The 13,085-nt window shown below is 32.5% G+C and overlaps 1 protein-coding gene across 27 annotated transcripts; it reads left to right on the top strand.

Moving 5' to 3' along the window:
- Window positions 1-517: 517 nt before the first annotated feature.
- On the top strand, window positions 518-11,686 carry LOC111908112 (receptor-like protein kinase FERONIA). 27 transcript variants are annotated; one of them, XR_008224395.1, is made up of 14 exons: window positions 524-1,762; window positions 2,194-2,297; window positions 2,385-2,715; window positions 2,852-3,031; window positions 3,163-3,266; window positions 6,244-6,665; window positions 6,772-7,603; window positions 8,889-9,050; window positions 9,450-9,593; window positions 9,692-9,798; window positions 9,945-9,975; window positions 10,156-10,190; window positions 10,292-10,333; window positions 10,451-10,743. XR_008224395.1 is itself a non-coding variant. In XM_042902612.2 (6 exons), exons 1-6 carry the CDS (start codon window positions 686-688, stop codon window positions 11,409-11,411), a joined length of 2,238 nt encoding a protein of 745 aa, XP_042758546.1. In that variant the 5' UTR covers window positions 518-685; the 3' UTR covers window positions 11,412-11,686. The 27 variants fall into 27 exon arrangements, 3 of the variants coding, with proteins under 3 accessions (XP_042758546.1, XP_042758547.1, XP_023759726.1); XR_008224396.1 differs by having other exon boundaries at window positions 9,938-9,975; XR_008224398.1 differs by lacking the exon at window positions 10,292-10,333.
- The last annotated feature ends 1,399 nt before the right edge of the window (window positions 11,687-13,085 follow it).

The raw sequence follows: 13,085 nt of genomic DNA, 5'->3' as shown, positions 1-13,085 counted from the left end.
TTATCCTTAAAAAATGCAATTTTCCTTTTTAAATCTATGTTAATTGACTAAATTACCCTTGTAATTAATTAAGATGATATTTTCAATTATATTTAATTCAATAATATATATTATTAATTTTCTTAAAATAAGTAAAATTTGATTAGCCCACATTCATGTATATACAATAATACAATAATTACTTTGAATAGAATAATCTAGACATATATATATATATATATATATATATATATATATATATATATATATATATATATATATATATATATATATATATATATATATATATATATATATATATATAAATAACAATTGTTAAATACCACTTGTAATATAATGATAATAATTAATAACAAATATAATAATACAAAGGGTGCAATTTAAAATATAATTTAAAAAAAAAAGGTAAGGGGTGTATTTATAGACTATATGTTTAAATAAAAGTGATGTATGAAAAATAAATAAATGGGAGTTACATATAGATGTCGTCATGGCTTATTTCGGATTTCAGAAATTTGTAATTAGTGATTATCCTTTTAGTTCACATCAGATACCTAGTGGGTTTCTCGTCCAAAAGTCATCCTTAGGCCTTACCTACATAAGCACCCCTTTCAAATTACTGCCCTTGCAGTTGCTTCCAACAATTGATTTTAACTTTCTGATTATTGTTTGATAGACAAACAATATGGACGCCCTGAAGGAGTTTCAACATCTTAAAATCGTTCTGAATGATATAAGGTCAGCCACTGCCAATTTTCATGTGTGGAAGGTTATTGGAGAAGGTGGATTCGGGAAGGTATACAAAGCACTACTCTCTTACTCCGAGGGACGAAACCAGGTTGCCTGTAAGCGTCTAGATCCAGATCGTACACATGGACAAGGAGACGCCGAGTTCTGGAAAGAGATCCTGCTGCTTTCCCGTTACAAACATAAGAATCTCATCTCTCTGTTGGGATTTTGCAGCGAAGAGGGTGAGAGGATCCTTGTGTACGAACTTGCATCTCATGGAAGCCTCGATAAGCATTTGAGTAGCTCCACTCTTAGTTGGAGGCAACGTTTCAACATATGCCTCACAGCCGCAAAGGGACTGTGCTACCTTCATGATCCCAATGGAACACAACAAAGAGTTATCCACAGGGACATAAAAAGTAACAATATTCTACTGTTTGAAGAGTTATCCACGTCTCACCATGAGAGCTGGCATGCTAAAATTGGTGACCTGGGACTATCGAAATTAGGACCTGCTAATCAATCGCACAGTTTTGCTCCCACCAATGCTGTAGGTACCGATGGTTACATAGATCCAACATTTGAGAATACAGCCACCTTAACAAAAGAGTCGGACGTCTACTCTTTTGGGGTGGTCTTATTCGAAGTGTTTTGTGGGAAACTATGTGGAGATTATAGTAGTGGTCGTTTTGAGAATTTAGTGCCAAAATGGAAACTTAGCTGTAAAGAGGTGAAATCAGATGATATTATATTTCGTGAATTGAAATATGACATAGATCCGAGTTCAATGAAAACATTTTTAGACATTGCCTACCGATGCTTGGAGGAATCCCGTGAAAACCGGCCTAAGATGTCTGAGGTTGTGGAAGAACTTGATATTGCGCTTAGGTTACAAGAGATCTATGACGAGGGGGAGCCACCAATAGACTATGAAGAGATAAGTAAGACTGCGACACCTTGTCTGGTATACAAATCTGAAGAGGAACTTAAGATGCTTCTCTCCAAAGGAGTCTTTTTGAACAGTGGCAAAACGGTAATTTTTTATGCCTATTAAACTGCTGTTTTAGAATTTTTTTTTTTATTGATGAAGGGTAAATTGTGATTTATGAAATTAGAATAAGATTATAGGTTTATTCGATTATTTTACGTTTCACAAGATTAAAATCAAATAATGCTTGCAAAGTAAAATATTTTAACTAAAATGCATGCAATGCTCAACCAAAAGATATTTATGGCAACCATTGCAAAACGATTATAAGTCCACCCATCATGGATCTCTATTTACAAACCTACACATGCCAGATTTCCCTTTACATTTAGATATATTGACACAATATGTGCACTATAACTCGAAAAACAAAGAAAAACGTGCATGGCTCTCCAAAACACCCACTTTCATAAATGTCCTCACATTTTAATTAGATTTTACATCACCGCATCTAACTTGCGCTTTTTTATGGACAGTGGTTTTTGTTAAATGCTGATGGAGAACACTGTGAAATGATATCCTCACAAGGTTGTTTAATACCTATTGAGTATCTATCTTCTGTCTATGGAAAGAAATCAAGGTTGCTTCTAGTTGCTTTTTTTCTACGTATTTTTAGATTGTGGTATGTATTAATGCATTTAATTTTTGTTGCTGCATCTGAGTGCAGATTTGCAGTGGACTACCGTTATGGTGCCTATTTTTGTGATGAATCCAAAATGCATCTGAGAGCACAATTTTTGTCACCACATGTCACATACACAATAAATCTTGTGTTCGATTTTTACGACACAACGTTGGACAATTTAGGCATCCATTACAAATTGGCTGGGGAGAAAAAATCCTTTACTTCATACTTAGTAGACGAGGGAGAAGATGGATGGTTGATTTCTGAACTGTTTCAGTTTACTAGCCACAGAAGACAACTTGATCTTGAAATTACATTTGAGTGCAAAAATGCAATTGTAGTAGACGCCATTGAGTTTCGGCCCCTTGAGAGAGTAAGCCCAAAAATAACTGCATATTCATTGGATCAACTTTTTTTTTTATATTGTCTTCTGTGGTAAATAGAACGCATTTGGAGAGTGGGAATTTCGTTCCATAGTAGATCAAAAGTCTAAAGTGTAAGTTTTATAGGTGGAGCATCAACTGTTAGAGAATGAGGAAGTGGATATGCCAGAAACATATTGGGAACAAAAATTACCAAGTGATTATGAAGATATCATCAAATGGTCGAAATATAATGTGCAGCAAGCAACAAAGAAGGAACTCTACTCTATTCTTTGCCAAGGGTTCCTAATCAACAATGGTGAAGAGGTATAATTTTCTTAAAATAATTCAGTCCTATCATTTTTAAGAAAATCATAAACGTAGTTGGTTCACTTATTTCACATATGTAACTATTTTGGAGCCTATGAACAGATGCTTACACATCTATTGACTAACAGTGTTTTTCTCTAGCAAAAAATGGAAAGAAATGCCATATGCTACCAGCAAGCATGGCTTTGCAAGAATATGAGTGGAGATGGAGGTTTTCACCTGATGATTCAAGGTTCACTTTCTATCTGATTGTTTTAAAAACAAGGGCCTTTAATGTAGTTGGGGATCCACTAATTTACACATATGTTTGTAACATACACCTAATTTTAAAGTTACAAACATTAGTTAGAGTTCTAGCTAGCACTACTGGAAAACAGGCTATACAGTACACCCACATCTAATACGGTTGTAAATAAAAACCGTATTAGAAAGGGCTAAATAAATATAATACGCCCAATTACAACATCTAATACGGTTAATGTGTTGTACTAGAAACAAGATCAAATACCTAAATAAAATACGCCACATTTTGGAATAAAGTACGGCTCAATACCTAAATTGAATACGCTGAATAAGTACTCAGCTTCCTCAGCTTACAACATCTAGTACTCAGCTTCCTCCTCCTACACTTCTCCGCCCAACCCAACACCTTAACACCACCCTTCCTCCATCTCTACACCACTAATCGGTCCTTTATCTCTATCTCCCCTGTCGCAACACCATCATCACCGGCCAGCCTCGCCTCGCACCTCCAATAATTCAACCAACCCACCACCGGACCATCATCATCATACGGCAAGAGCTTTGATTTCTGTTTTTGCAACAGACAAACACAGGCAAAAATACAAAGGAACTACAACTATTTCACGATGGATAAGGGAGCGCCTGTGATCGAGATGCAAAATCAAATGGTAGGATCTCTATTTTGAAAACTTATTGTTTAATTTTAACCAAATGACTTTGGAATCCTAAAATTCAAACACCCACTTGTTAAAATCAATTGTAATTAACATGAACATTGTAACTAACAGAGACCACATTCCCTTTTTCATCAAGCCTATCAAAATATCTGAATAAATGAATAAAACACTACATTCATAAAATTTGTTTCTATTTTTATGAAAATAAACCCAATTTACCCTACGTCTATAAATGAAAAGAATGTACTTATAATCATAAATATAAAATTAAGGACTTATCTTAAACATAATATCTAGTTTGAAGTTAAGAACTAAACATACATTGAGCAAAACCACATGATTCAATCCAAATGAAAAAACAATCTAAACATATATGATACAATATATAACTTAAACACATGACACCCATCCAAATCAAAATACCAAATCAAGAAACCAAATCAAATTATCACAATTGAAAAAAAAAACAAACATTTATCTTTTCATATATTTTCACAGTTCACTATAACAGTTGAAACCCAATACCCTAACAATATAAAATAAGAAGAAAAAAATAACACTTTACCATTTGATATAAGATTTCCTTTTTTTTCTTTTTCTAAACAACATGAGCAAGCAAACCTATAAACACTAGTTAATATCTCTTGCTTAACTTCCCCTACCATGACAGTTTTGTCCCTCCTTCCCCATTTACACCTTTTACCAATTTTGCCCTTGTCTCCTTTAATCGATTCTTGTACTCTTTCTTCCATATTTCAAATCTATCTTTGACCTTCTTAAACTTTTCCATTTGTTTGAGATAAGGCATCTGTTGTTGTTGTTGTCCAATAATGGTTTTAGCATCATCATCAAAATCATGTGTTTTTTGATCCAACTCCTTTGATAGATGATCCGTCACCACCCCACCACCATTGTATTCCACAAGAGTTTGAGTTCCTAAAGAAATGCTGCTAATGCCATCCCCCTGAATCCCCTCCCCCAAAACTCTTCTTGGCTGCAACCAAACTCTTCTGCACCATTCAACAACAAACCATATGGTAAGTAAACTCACTTATTTGTAAAAGGGTATAAAGGTAAAATCACTTGTAAAAAAAGGATAATAATGTAAATTCATTGGTAAAAGGGTAAGAAATTAAACTCAATTGTAGAAGGGTAAAGTCACTAGCCCAAACCAACTAAGGTTAATCACAAGACAAAATTCCAAATTGTAAAAGGGTAAAATGGTAAAGTGACCTGTAAAGAAGCAATTTGTTTTTGCCAAGTTTCCTCCACAGACTTCATTTTAATTTCATGTTTAGACCAATGTGTTTCAAATTGTTTAATTTGGTCCCTCAAAGCTGTATTTTCTTGCTCCTTTTGAGTCAGGGACATGTCTCCCTTGATGATCAGCTTCTGCAGCTCTATAACATCCGAGGGCATAATCGGAAGATTATCTTGCAACATACCCTATATACAAAAAAACAACCATTTTGTTATTATAATTATATTTAGTTTCTAAAATAAAATAAAATTACCTTTGTAGACATCTTCCAGCTGCAGACATGGCTAAAATATCTTCCTTCTTGAATTTTCACCATGAATAACTGCAAACAGGTGTAACAAAAATTCAAATTTGGACAAAATAAAAAAATTAAAACGCATTTTTTACTTGATTGCAATGTGACAACTCCCGCCATTAGTTCACGGAAATCACAAACAATTCCAATTCCGATTCCAATTCCAAAAAAGCCCTTCCCCACCTTATTTTCCGTAACTTGTTTTCTTAATTTCTCCAAAACCAAAAACTGTTCTTGTCGGAAATATATTTTGATGTACCAAAAACTGCATTAAGGCCGCTTTTATGATACCTGAAAAAGATATCCTCCACTCTGAAATTATGCTAAAAAGAATCTAAAAAAAAGTAGTTAATCAAAAAAAGGAAAAGGAAAATGAAAAAAAAATAAAATAAAAGTGTTAGATATTAATATCAAACCTAGCTGAACTAATTTAGAAGTAAGTATTACTCTCTCCCCAAAATTATTGTCCCCAAACAAAATTATTGGAATCTTAAAATTCAAACACCCTCTTGTTAAAATCAATTGTAATTAACATGAACATTGGAATGAAAAATACTACTTAACAGTCCTTGAGTATTGCACGTTCTTGGAGCTGTACGTTACTGAGAACAACCGACCCATTGATAGAACAGATAGTTAATATTTATATTTTATATTATATTATACCTTTTACATTGTTATTATTTTGTGGGATGACTCTAATCCTTTCTTTTTGTGGTATTTTATTACACAGGTGTATCATGAAACTTGGATGTATGGACTACCATGGGCTAGCAGTGAATATGTACATAACCTCAAGAAGTTTCTTAAAGTTGTTGAGGATCGTCGGGTGCATAGAGGAGAATGTTACATTTGGTGTCCTTGTAAAATGTACCAAAATTGTAAAAAGGTCTATGATTTGGATGTAATAGAAGAATATATGATATGTGAAGGATTTATGAATCAATATACGTGTTGATCACAACATGGCGAGTTATTGATTGATCACAACACAATTAATGTCGAATCTAATTATGATGATACAGATGATTCAGAGGATGACATCCATGATAACCTACCTCCATTTTCTATCGGTATTCCATCTATGAATGTTGATATTAATGACGCTGCTTACTTAAGATCGGACCATAACGAAGGATCATATGTTGAAGAAAGGTAATAAACCCTTTGTTTGATCTAAAAATAAAAAATATAATTTAATGTAAATTTGAAACATATGAAGATAGTATTATGTATGTATTTAATACATTTTTGTTTGCAGCAACACAGACGACACGACACTGGAGGACAATAACAGTGATAATTGCAGTTGATGTTCTTCATGGGGAGATTTACTATGATTGCATTATGAAAAACTTGTGTAGTATCAACATGATGCGAGGATAAAAACTATGTTGAGTTTTTGATGTTTATGTCACATGTAATATGTTCTATATTATACAAAGTCATGTTTTAGTGATGAACATTAATCTTTGTTCATCACTAAATGCTCAATTGCTCATCACCTTCATTTCCCCTTCTTCCTTTTATGAATTCAAAGAGAAAAATATAATATTGATATAATTATTTGATAAATATATTTAATTATTTTACTTTTTAATATGTTCATTTTAATTTTTAATATGTTCATCTTGGTTCGGCATCAATTTTTTTCACATGATATTAATATATTGAAATTGCAATTACATTCCCTTTTATTAAACAAGAAACAAAAGAAAAAAAAATAGAATTTTTTTTGTCCTTTTTACATATATATGAACGTGAATCCCATTTTTCTTTTATATGGATTTGTATATTGAAGGGGCCCATCAGTAGCCCATATGAGCACATATTCAATTCATCATCGGTCAAAAGTAAAAATTGCAAACTTAACAAAATTGACCCAAAAGTCAAAATTGCAATTACGTTCCCTTTTGCGTGTACTTGTTTGCTTATCACGAGAACGACGAAGCCTTCGCCTTCAGCCGACGACGCCTCCGCATCCGCCTCTGGCCAACGACGCCTCTGCCTCCGGTCTTCGGTCGAAGACACAGACGAAGTCTCCTACTCCGCCCTACAGCCGCTTCCGCCTCCTCCTTTCACGTTGTTTACAGGTACGATCGGCCTTCTTTGATTAATGTTCTGTTTATGACAATGTATTCTTTGATTAATGTTGTGTTTATGCAATGCTGCTTGTTGGCTAGGAGTCGATAATGGTTATACTGTGTAAAAGTATAAATGCTACTCAGTTGTTGGTTTATTAGACCATAATCAGTAAAATTTCTAGTAATCGACAATTTCAACTGGTCTATGATATCATAATCATATTAATTTCTAGTAACCTACTTTTGGAGGGTAGATTTAAACTACTGTATGATTTAGTAAGCACACGAGTATTTACACATGATTCCATTGGGTCACTAGCAGTAAAGTCTCCACTTTGTTTCTTTACATTTACTCCCTCGGTCTGTATTTCAGCTATACTGTTAAACAACTTAAAATTACATAAATCTCCCTCCATTTTATCTACATTCTTGCCTTTACATGGTTCAAACTTCACATTAGTTTTCACATCAGAAACATGTTCCACACTAGAATCATTATCAGAATGTGGTGATTCTTTATGGAGGGTAATCTGGTCTTTTTGTTCTGGACTGGTGATTGAAGTAGAACTTTCACTCTCCTGTGATAACTTGTCAGCTATGGATGCCAACAAGTCAAAGAAACAAAAAAATGTGTCAATATGAATTTCAAAAATGTATTTGTTTTCCATCAGTGAAACAAAACTTTTGCATAGTTTTATCCCAATTTATTTTATATGGTTTACAATCTTGATTGCATCAATAGTTGATAGAAAACAAACAAATGGATGGAGATATTTAATATTACCTTTCCAGTTTCATCTCTGATCTTATTTAGGACACCAAACACACTATATAGATATATATATATATATATATATATATATATATATATATATATATATATATATATAGTTATAAACACATCAAGATTACAACAGGCATTACCTCAAGCATTCCGCTTTTAACGGAATATATTGACACAACCCTTTGTAAGCTCAGGATGTTGATCTAAATCAACTCTTTTTCCGGTGGCAACCAAATGGGCAAAATAGTCATTTTGCACTGTACATTATAATACAAATTGATTAGCATGACCATATTAGGGACCTCAGATAACAAAAGGGAACTTGTTAGTCTCGCTATTATGATGTTAGATTTGATGATGCCATGTTGGTAGTTTAGGCTGTCAGTTTGAGCAGCACTGCAACCAGGTTGGCACTTGAGGTTTCCTTTATTAAATCGGGTATGAAATTATCACATTTTTTATTCCCTTGTGAAATGATTTTGTTTGTGTTGTGATACAAATTATCCCCAGGTTGAACATCATCAATTCCAATTGAGAATCCACCGAGCACTGCATCAAAATAATCTCATCATACACTTTCACCAAACATCTATTCAGAGCTCACAACTTCTCCTATAGCAGCAGCCTCACTTGGGCAGGAACTTAGGATTGGCTCTTTGACGTTTTCCTCAGGTAATATTTGTCAAAATTCAGTTCCACATAACATGCATTGTTTTTCTTGATTCTCTGAGGCTAGAAAACAAGTAGTTAATGTTATTTGATAATTAGTAAACTCTTTCTATCTGTTTTTCATATCTTCTTTGCATGACATGATTTCTCCTTAATGTCTCTTCAGATATCATTCTTTCAGAAAAATATTCAAGTAACTGATTCACAAATACAAGATATAATCATATAATATCAACTTTCTTAATGTGAGTAAATGAGTAAATGACCATTTTACCCTTCTGTAAGTAAAAAAGAAAAGTGAATAGGAGAAAAGATTTCTATATATTTGCACAAGATTCCAATTTCAATTCATCTTCTGTGTAATCTTCAATCACATTGGTCCTTTCGAAATTTTCTGTCCAGGACCAAAAGATTCAGAGACTATTCCAATCTCATACGTATATAATCCTTTTAGTGCAATCAACAATTGTCTGATTGGAGTGTGGTTACTACGTTATGAACTGGATGCATGAGTTTGTACTTTTTCGACAACATGGATTTCCGAATGTAAGTATATTGTTAGATATTTTTTTTGCATTTTTGTTTATTGTACTAGTGGGTCACCTTTGTTAAATAACAAATTTTTTATCTTAATTTGTTTGTAGAACATTTGGAAGGACAAAAACCCATTTTCTAGTGAGGAATTGGATGAACGTGTTAAAACATGGATGAGAACTTTTGAAGATAAAGTGAAGTCTTTTTCAAGTTAACGGTTAGTTGTTCTATATACATTGTTATAATTGGTTATGTTTTTCAAAAAACCATTTTCTAGTGAGGAATTGGACGAAAGTTTTTATGGAAAATGTGATATATAAAAGTAGGATGCTATATTTTGTGTTTTATTGTGGAAGTTTGCAGATTTCGAGTTAAGGAGGTTGCTGTTATGGAGGTACACAAACATCCCTTGTATTTCATGTTGTATTTGCTCATATTTTTTATGTTGTGGAGAAGTTTTCACCCTTACATTGCTATAGATGAAGGTGTTAATGGCAGGAATGTCCATTAATTTGAGTTTTCTTCATTAAAAGTTATTTGAGATTTTGAATCCTAAGTTTTCTTGTTTTTATAGGCATACACTGAATTAGCCACAAAGGGGAAAGAGAGGTCAGATGTGTGACATTAACAAATTTAAGAATGTTTTTATGTTTAATGAACTAGGTATATTAATTTTTTTTTTCTGTTTTTTAAAATTAAAACATGATCAGTGATGCCCCACTTCTTATGGTTGGAATGGAATCATATAGTAGGTTTGTATTTTATGGAGATTGATCAATTGGTTACAATTCACATGCTAAAAGCTTTGCAGAAATTAAAGAGTTTGTTTTAGTTAGAATAGTTGGAATGATGATCCATGTGTTCCACAGCATCCATGGAGTGGAATTGGCTGATTAATAAGGCTGGAATGCAAAGCCAGAATGGGCTGGAAAGTCTGGAATGCAAAGCTAGGAATAGGAATGAATAAGACATCAAGTACAGTTGTTTATTGGTGTATTAGATGTGTATATATGGCGTATTAGATGATACTTGAGACATCAAGTACGGTTGTTTTGGTGTATTAGATGTTTATATATGGTGTACTAGATGATTGTATGTAATGATTGTATGGGATGGTATAAGATACATATAATACGGTTAAATAGCCGTACTTTATTATGCATGTAATCTAATACACCCCTCTACTAGTACGCCTGCTATGTACGTACTATATTCATAATTTCAACCGTACTCTATTAACCTTTTTCTAGTAGTGTAGTTCCACGGTGTTTCTCTATTAAAAAATAAATGCATAACATATACAGATCCGGAATCTTATATTGTAAATTCTGGTCAAACATGTTTTTCTATTAATCTAGTATTTCTTTAAACACAATGTCTTTTTGCAGATTTGGAGAAGTGGCTTTTGATTCTCATGTTAGCAAATTTTGGGTAAGCTGCAAATCCAAAATTCTGTCCCCTCAAACAGCATATGGATGCTACCTTGTTTACAAACTACAAGAAAACCATTCTGGATTCGAGCGTCCACTGAAAGTAACTGATGTTGTCAACTCTGTACATGGAACTCGTCCATGGTATATATTTTTACTTACTCCTCAGACCCCAAATATTAGACGAAAGGTTAATCAAAACACACACAACCCATTGAATAGACCTAGAAGGAAAGGCCGTCCACAGCAAAGGAACAATGGCTGGATGGAAGTACAAATATGGGAATTTCAAACGGGTGCAACGACTGAATGCATTTCGAAGGATCTTCTGTTGACCTATTCTGAAAAAAAGTTGCTTAAAGGGCTTATTTTGGATGGCATCGAGTTAAAACCCATATAGCTTCTTTTATCTAAAATAGGAGATGTTAGATGTATTTTGTATATTCTTGGATCTTTTGTATAGCACTGGAATTGTATGTGTATAGTGAGAATATATATTTCATATATGGGAAAACAAGTGTTCATATGGTATATAGGAAATCCTATGATTATATCCCAAAATCCTATGGTGGCTCGTGGTGGGTGGTCGTGGTCATGACCCTTCGTGCTCCAGACAACAAATTGAAATGTCTAATTTGATTGGCTGTTGAGTAATTGCCATATTTTAGGGTTTAAAATGTTTTTTTAATTTACCTTTCAAAACCATTAAACATCTTCTATAAATACAACATTTATTCTCTCATTTTATTCACACAATTCTTTTCTGTTCTTCTCACAATCACACACTTCTTTTGCTTGATAAATTCAAAACCAATGGCTCCTAAAAAGATGAATTGGTCAAAAAATAAAAAAGAGAACTTAGCACTTGCATGATTAACTGTTTTAGAAGACCTAGAAATGTCTCCTAACTTTTGGATAAATGTGGGAAACGTTTTCCATGATTTAATGGGTTGTCGAAGTCGTAGTCTTGATGAACTATGTTCGAAGTTTCGCAACACGAGGGTTAAATGCCTTGAATTCAACGGGATTTATAACTTTGTTATAAACAACGTAGACGAAGGCGACCCGTTTGGTGTGATCATGCACCAATATGAAGACACAAAACACACATCGTTTAAACACGTCAAAGCTTAGCGAAAATTGAGAGTCCTCACAATTTAGTCATTAAAAATAAGGTTTAAAAACTTAGTTTAAGTTGTTTGTGGTTGCATTTTTATGTTTTTTTATTATTATTATCTTCTTTATTTTATGTTGTGTGTTTTAAATTAATGTAATTTTTGTTTAATTGAATAAAAACTAATTTAAAAAAAATATATATATATATATTTTATTGTTTTTAAATTAAATTTAATATATATATATATATATATATATATATATATATATATATATATATATATATATATATGTTTTATTGTATTTTAATGTATTTTTGAATTAAATTTAAATAAAAAATGAGGTGGATTCGTGTGTTTAGTGGTAGGTATCACATGAGTTAGTGGTAGGGAGTATAGTGATGATATGACACTCACCACTATAGTGGCAAGTGGTAGTATAAAGAATGGTCTTATAATCATATTTTTATTTATCTTTAATTGTTTCGATTTAATAGTTTTAAATACACATGAAACTAAAACGTTACCATAAAATACTTCTAATGATGTGTTTTTTTTAATGTCATAGTAAAATACTTATTGTCACATGTTTTTATTCATTTATATTCTAAATCAATACTTTTAGACATACATATGAAATTAAACTATTATCATAAAACACTTATTGTCATATGTTCTTTTTTTAATTTCATAATAAAATACTTATAGTCACAATGATCTATCGTGATTATTCCTTAGTATTTCTCATATTTTTTATTTAAACAATGACAAAATATGTGAAAATAGTTTGTAATGGTCACAGTTTTTACTAGTGTTGGTTACATTGTGTGATGAATTCTAGTTAATATGTGACCAGTGGTGGATTCAAAAGAAAAGTTGAGGGGTAACACAAATTTTTCTTTGTAAGACCTAAAGATAGACCTTTTAAAGTCGAACATAAAACCAGAAAAACTTCAGCT

This window comes from Lactuca sativa, chromosome 5, assembly GCF_002870075.4.
Source record: "Lactuca sativa cultivar Salinas chromosome 5, Lsat_Salinas_v11, whole genome shotgun sequence".
Taxonomy (NCBI): domain Eukaryota; kingdom Viridiplantae; phylum Streptophyta; class Magnoliopsida; order Asterales; family Asteraceae; genus Lactuca; species Lactuca sativa.
This window is presented reverse-complemented; position numbering and strand designations above follow the sequence as displayed.

Bases quoted from the DNA above. Each gene is read 5' to 3' on its own strand.
- LOC111908112 (XM_042902612.2), top strand. From the start codon at position 686: ATGGACGCCCTGAAGGAGTTTCAACATCTTAAAATCGTTCTGAATGAT. The intron at 1,763-2,193 runs GTAATTTTTTAT...TTTTATGGACAG, and splicing joins TTTTGAACAGTGGCAAAACG to TGGTTTTTGTTAAATGCTGA. The intron at 3,032-3,162 runs GTATAATTTTCT...ATTGACTAACAG, and splicing joins TAATCAACAATGGTGAAGAG to TGTTTTTCTCTAGCAAAAAA.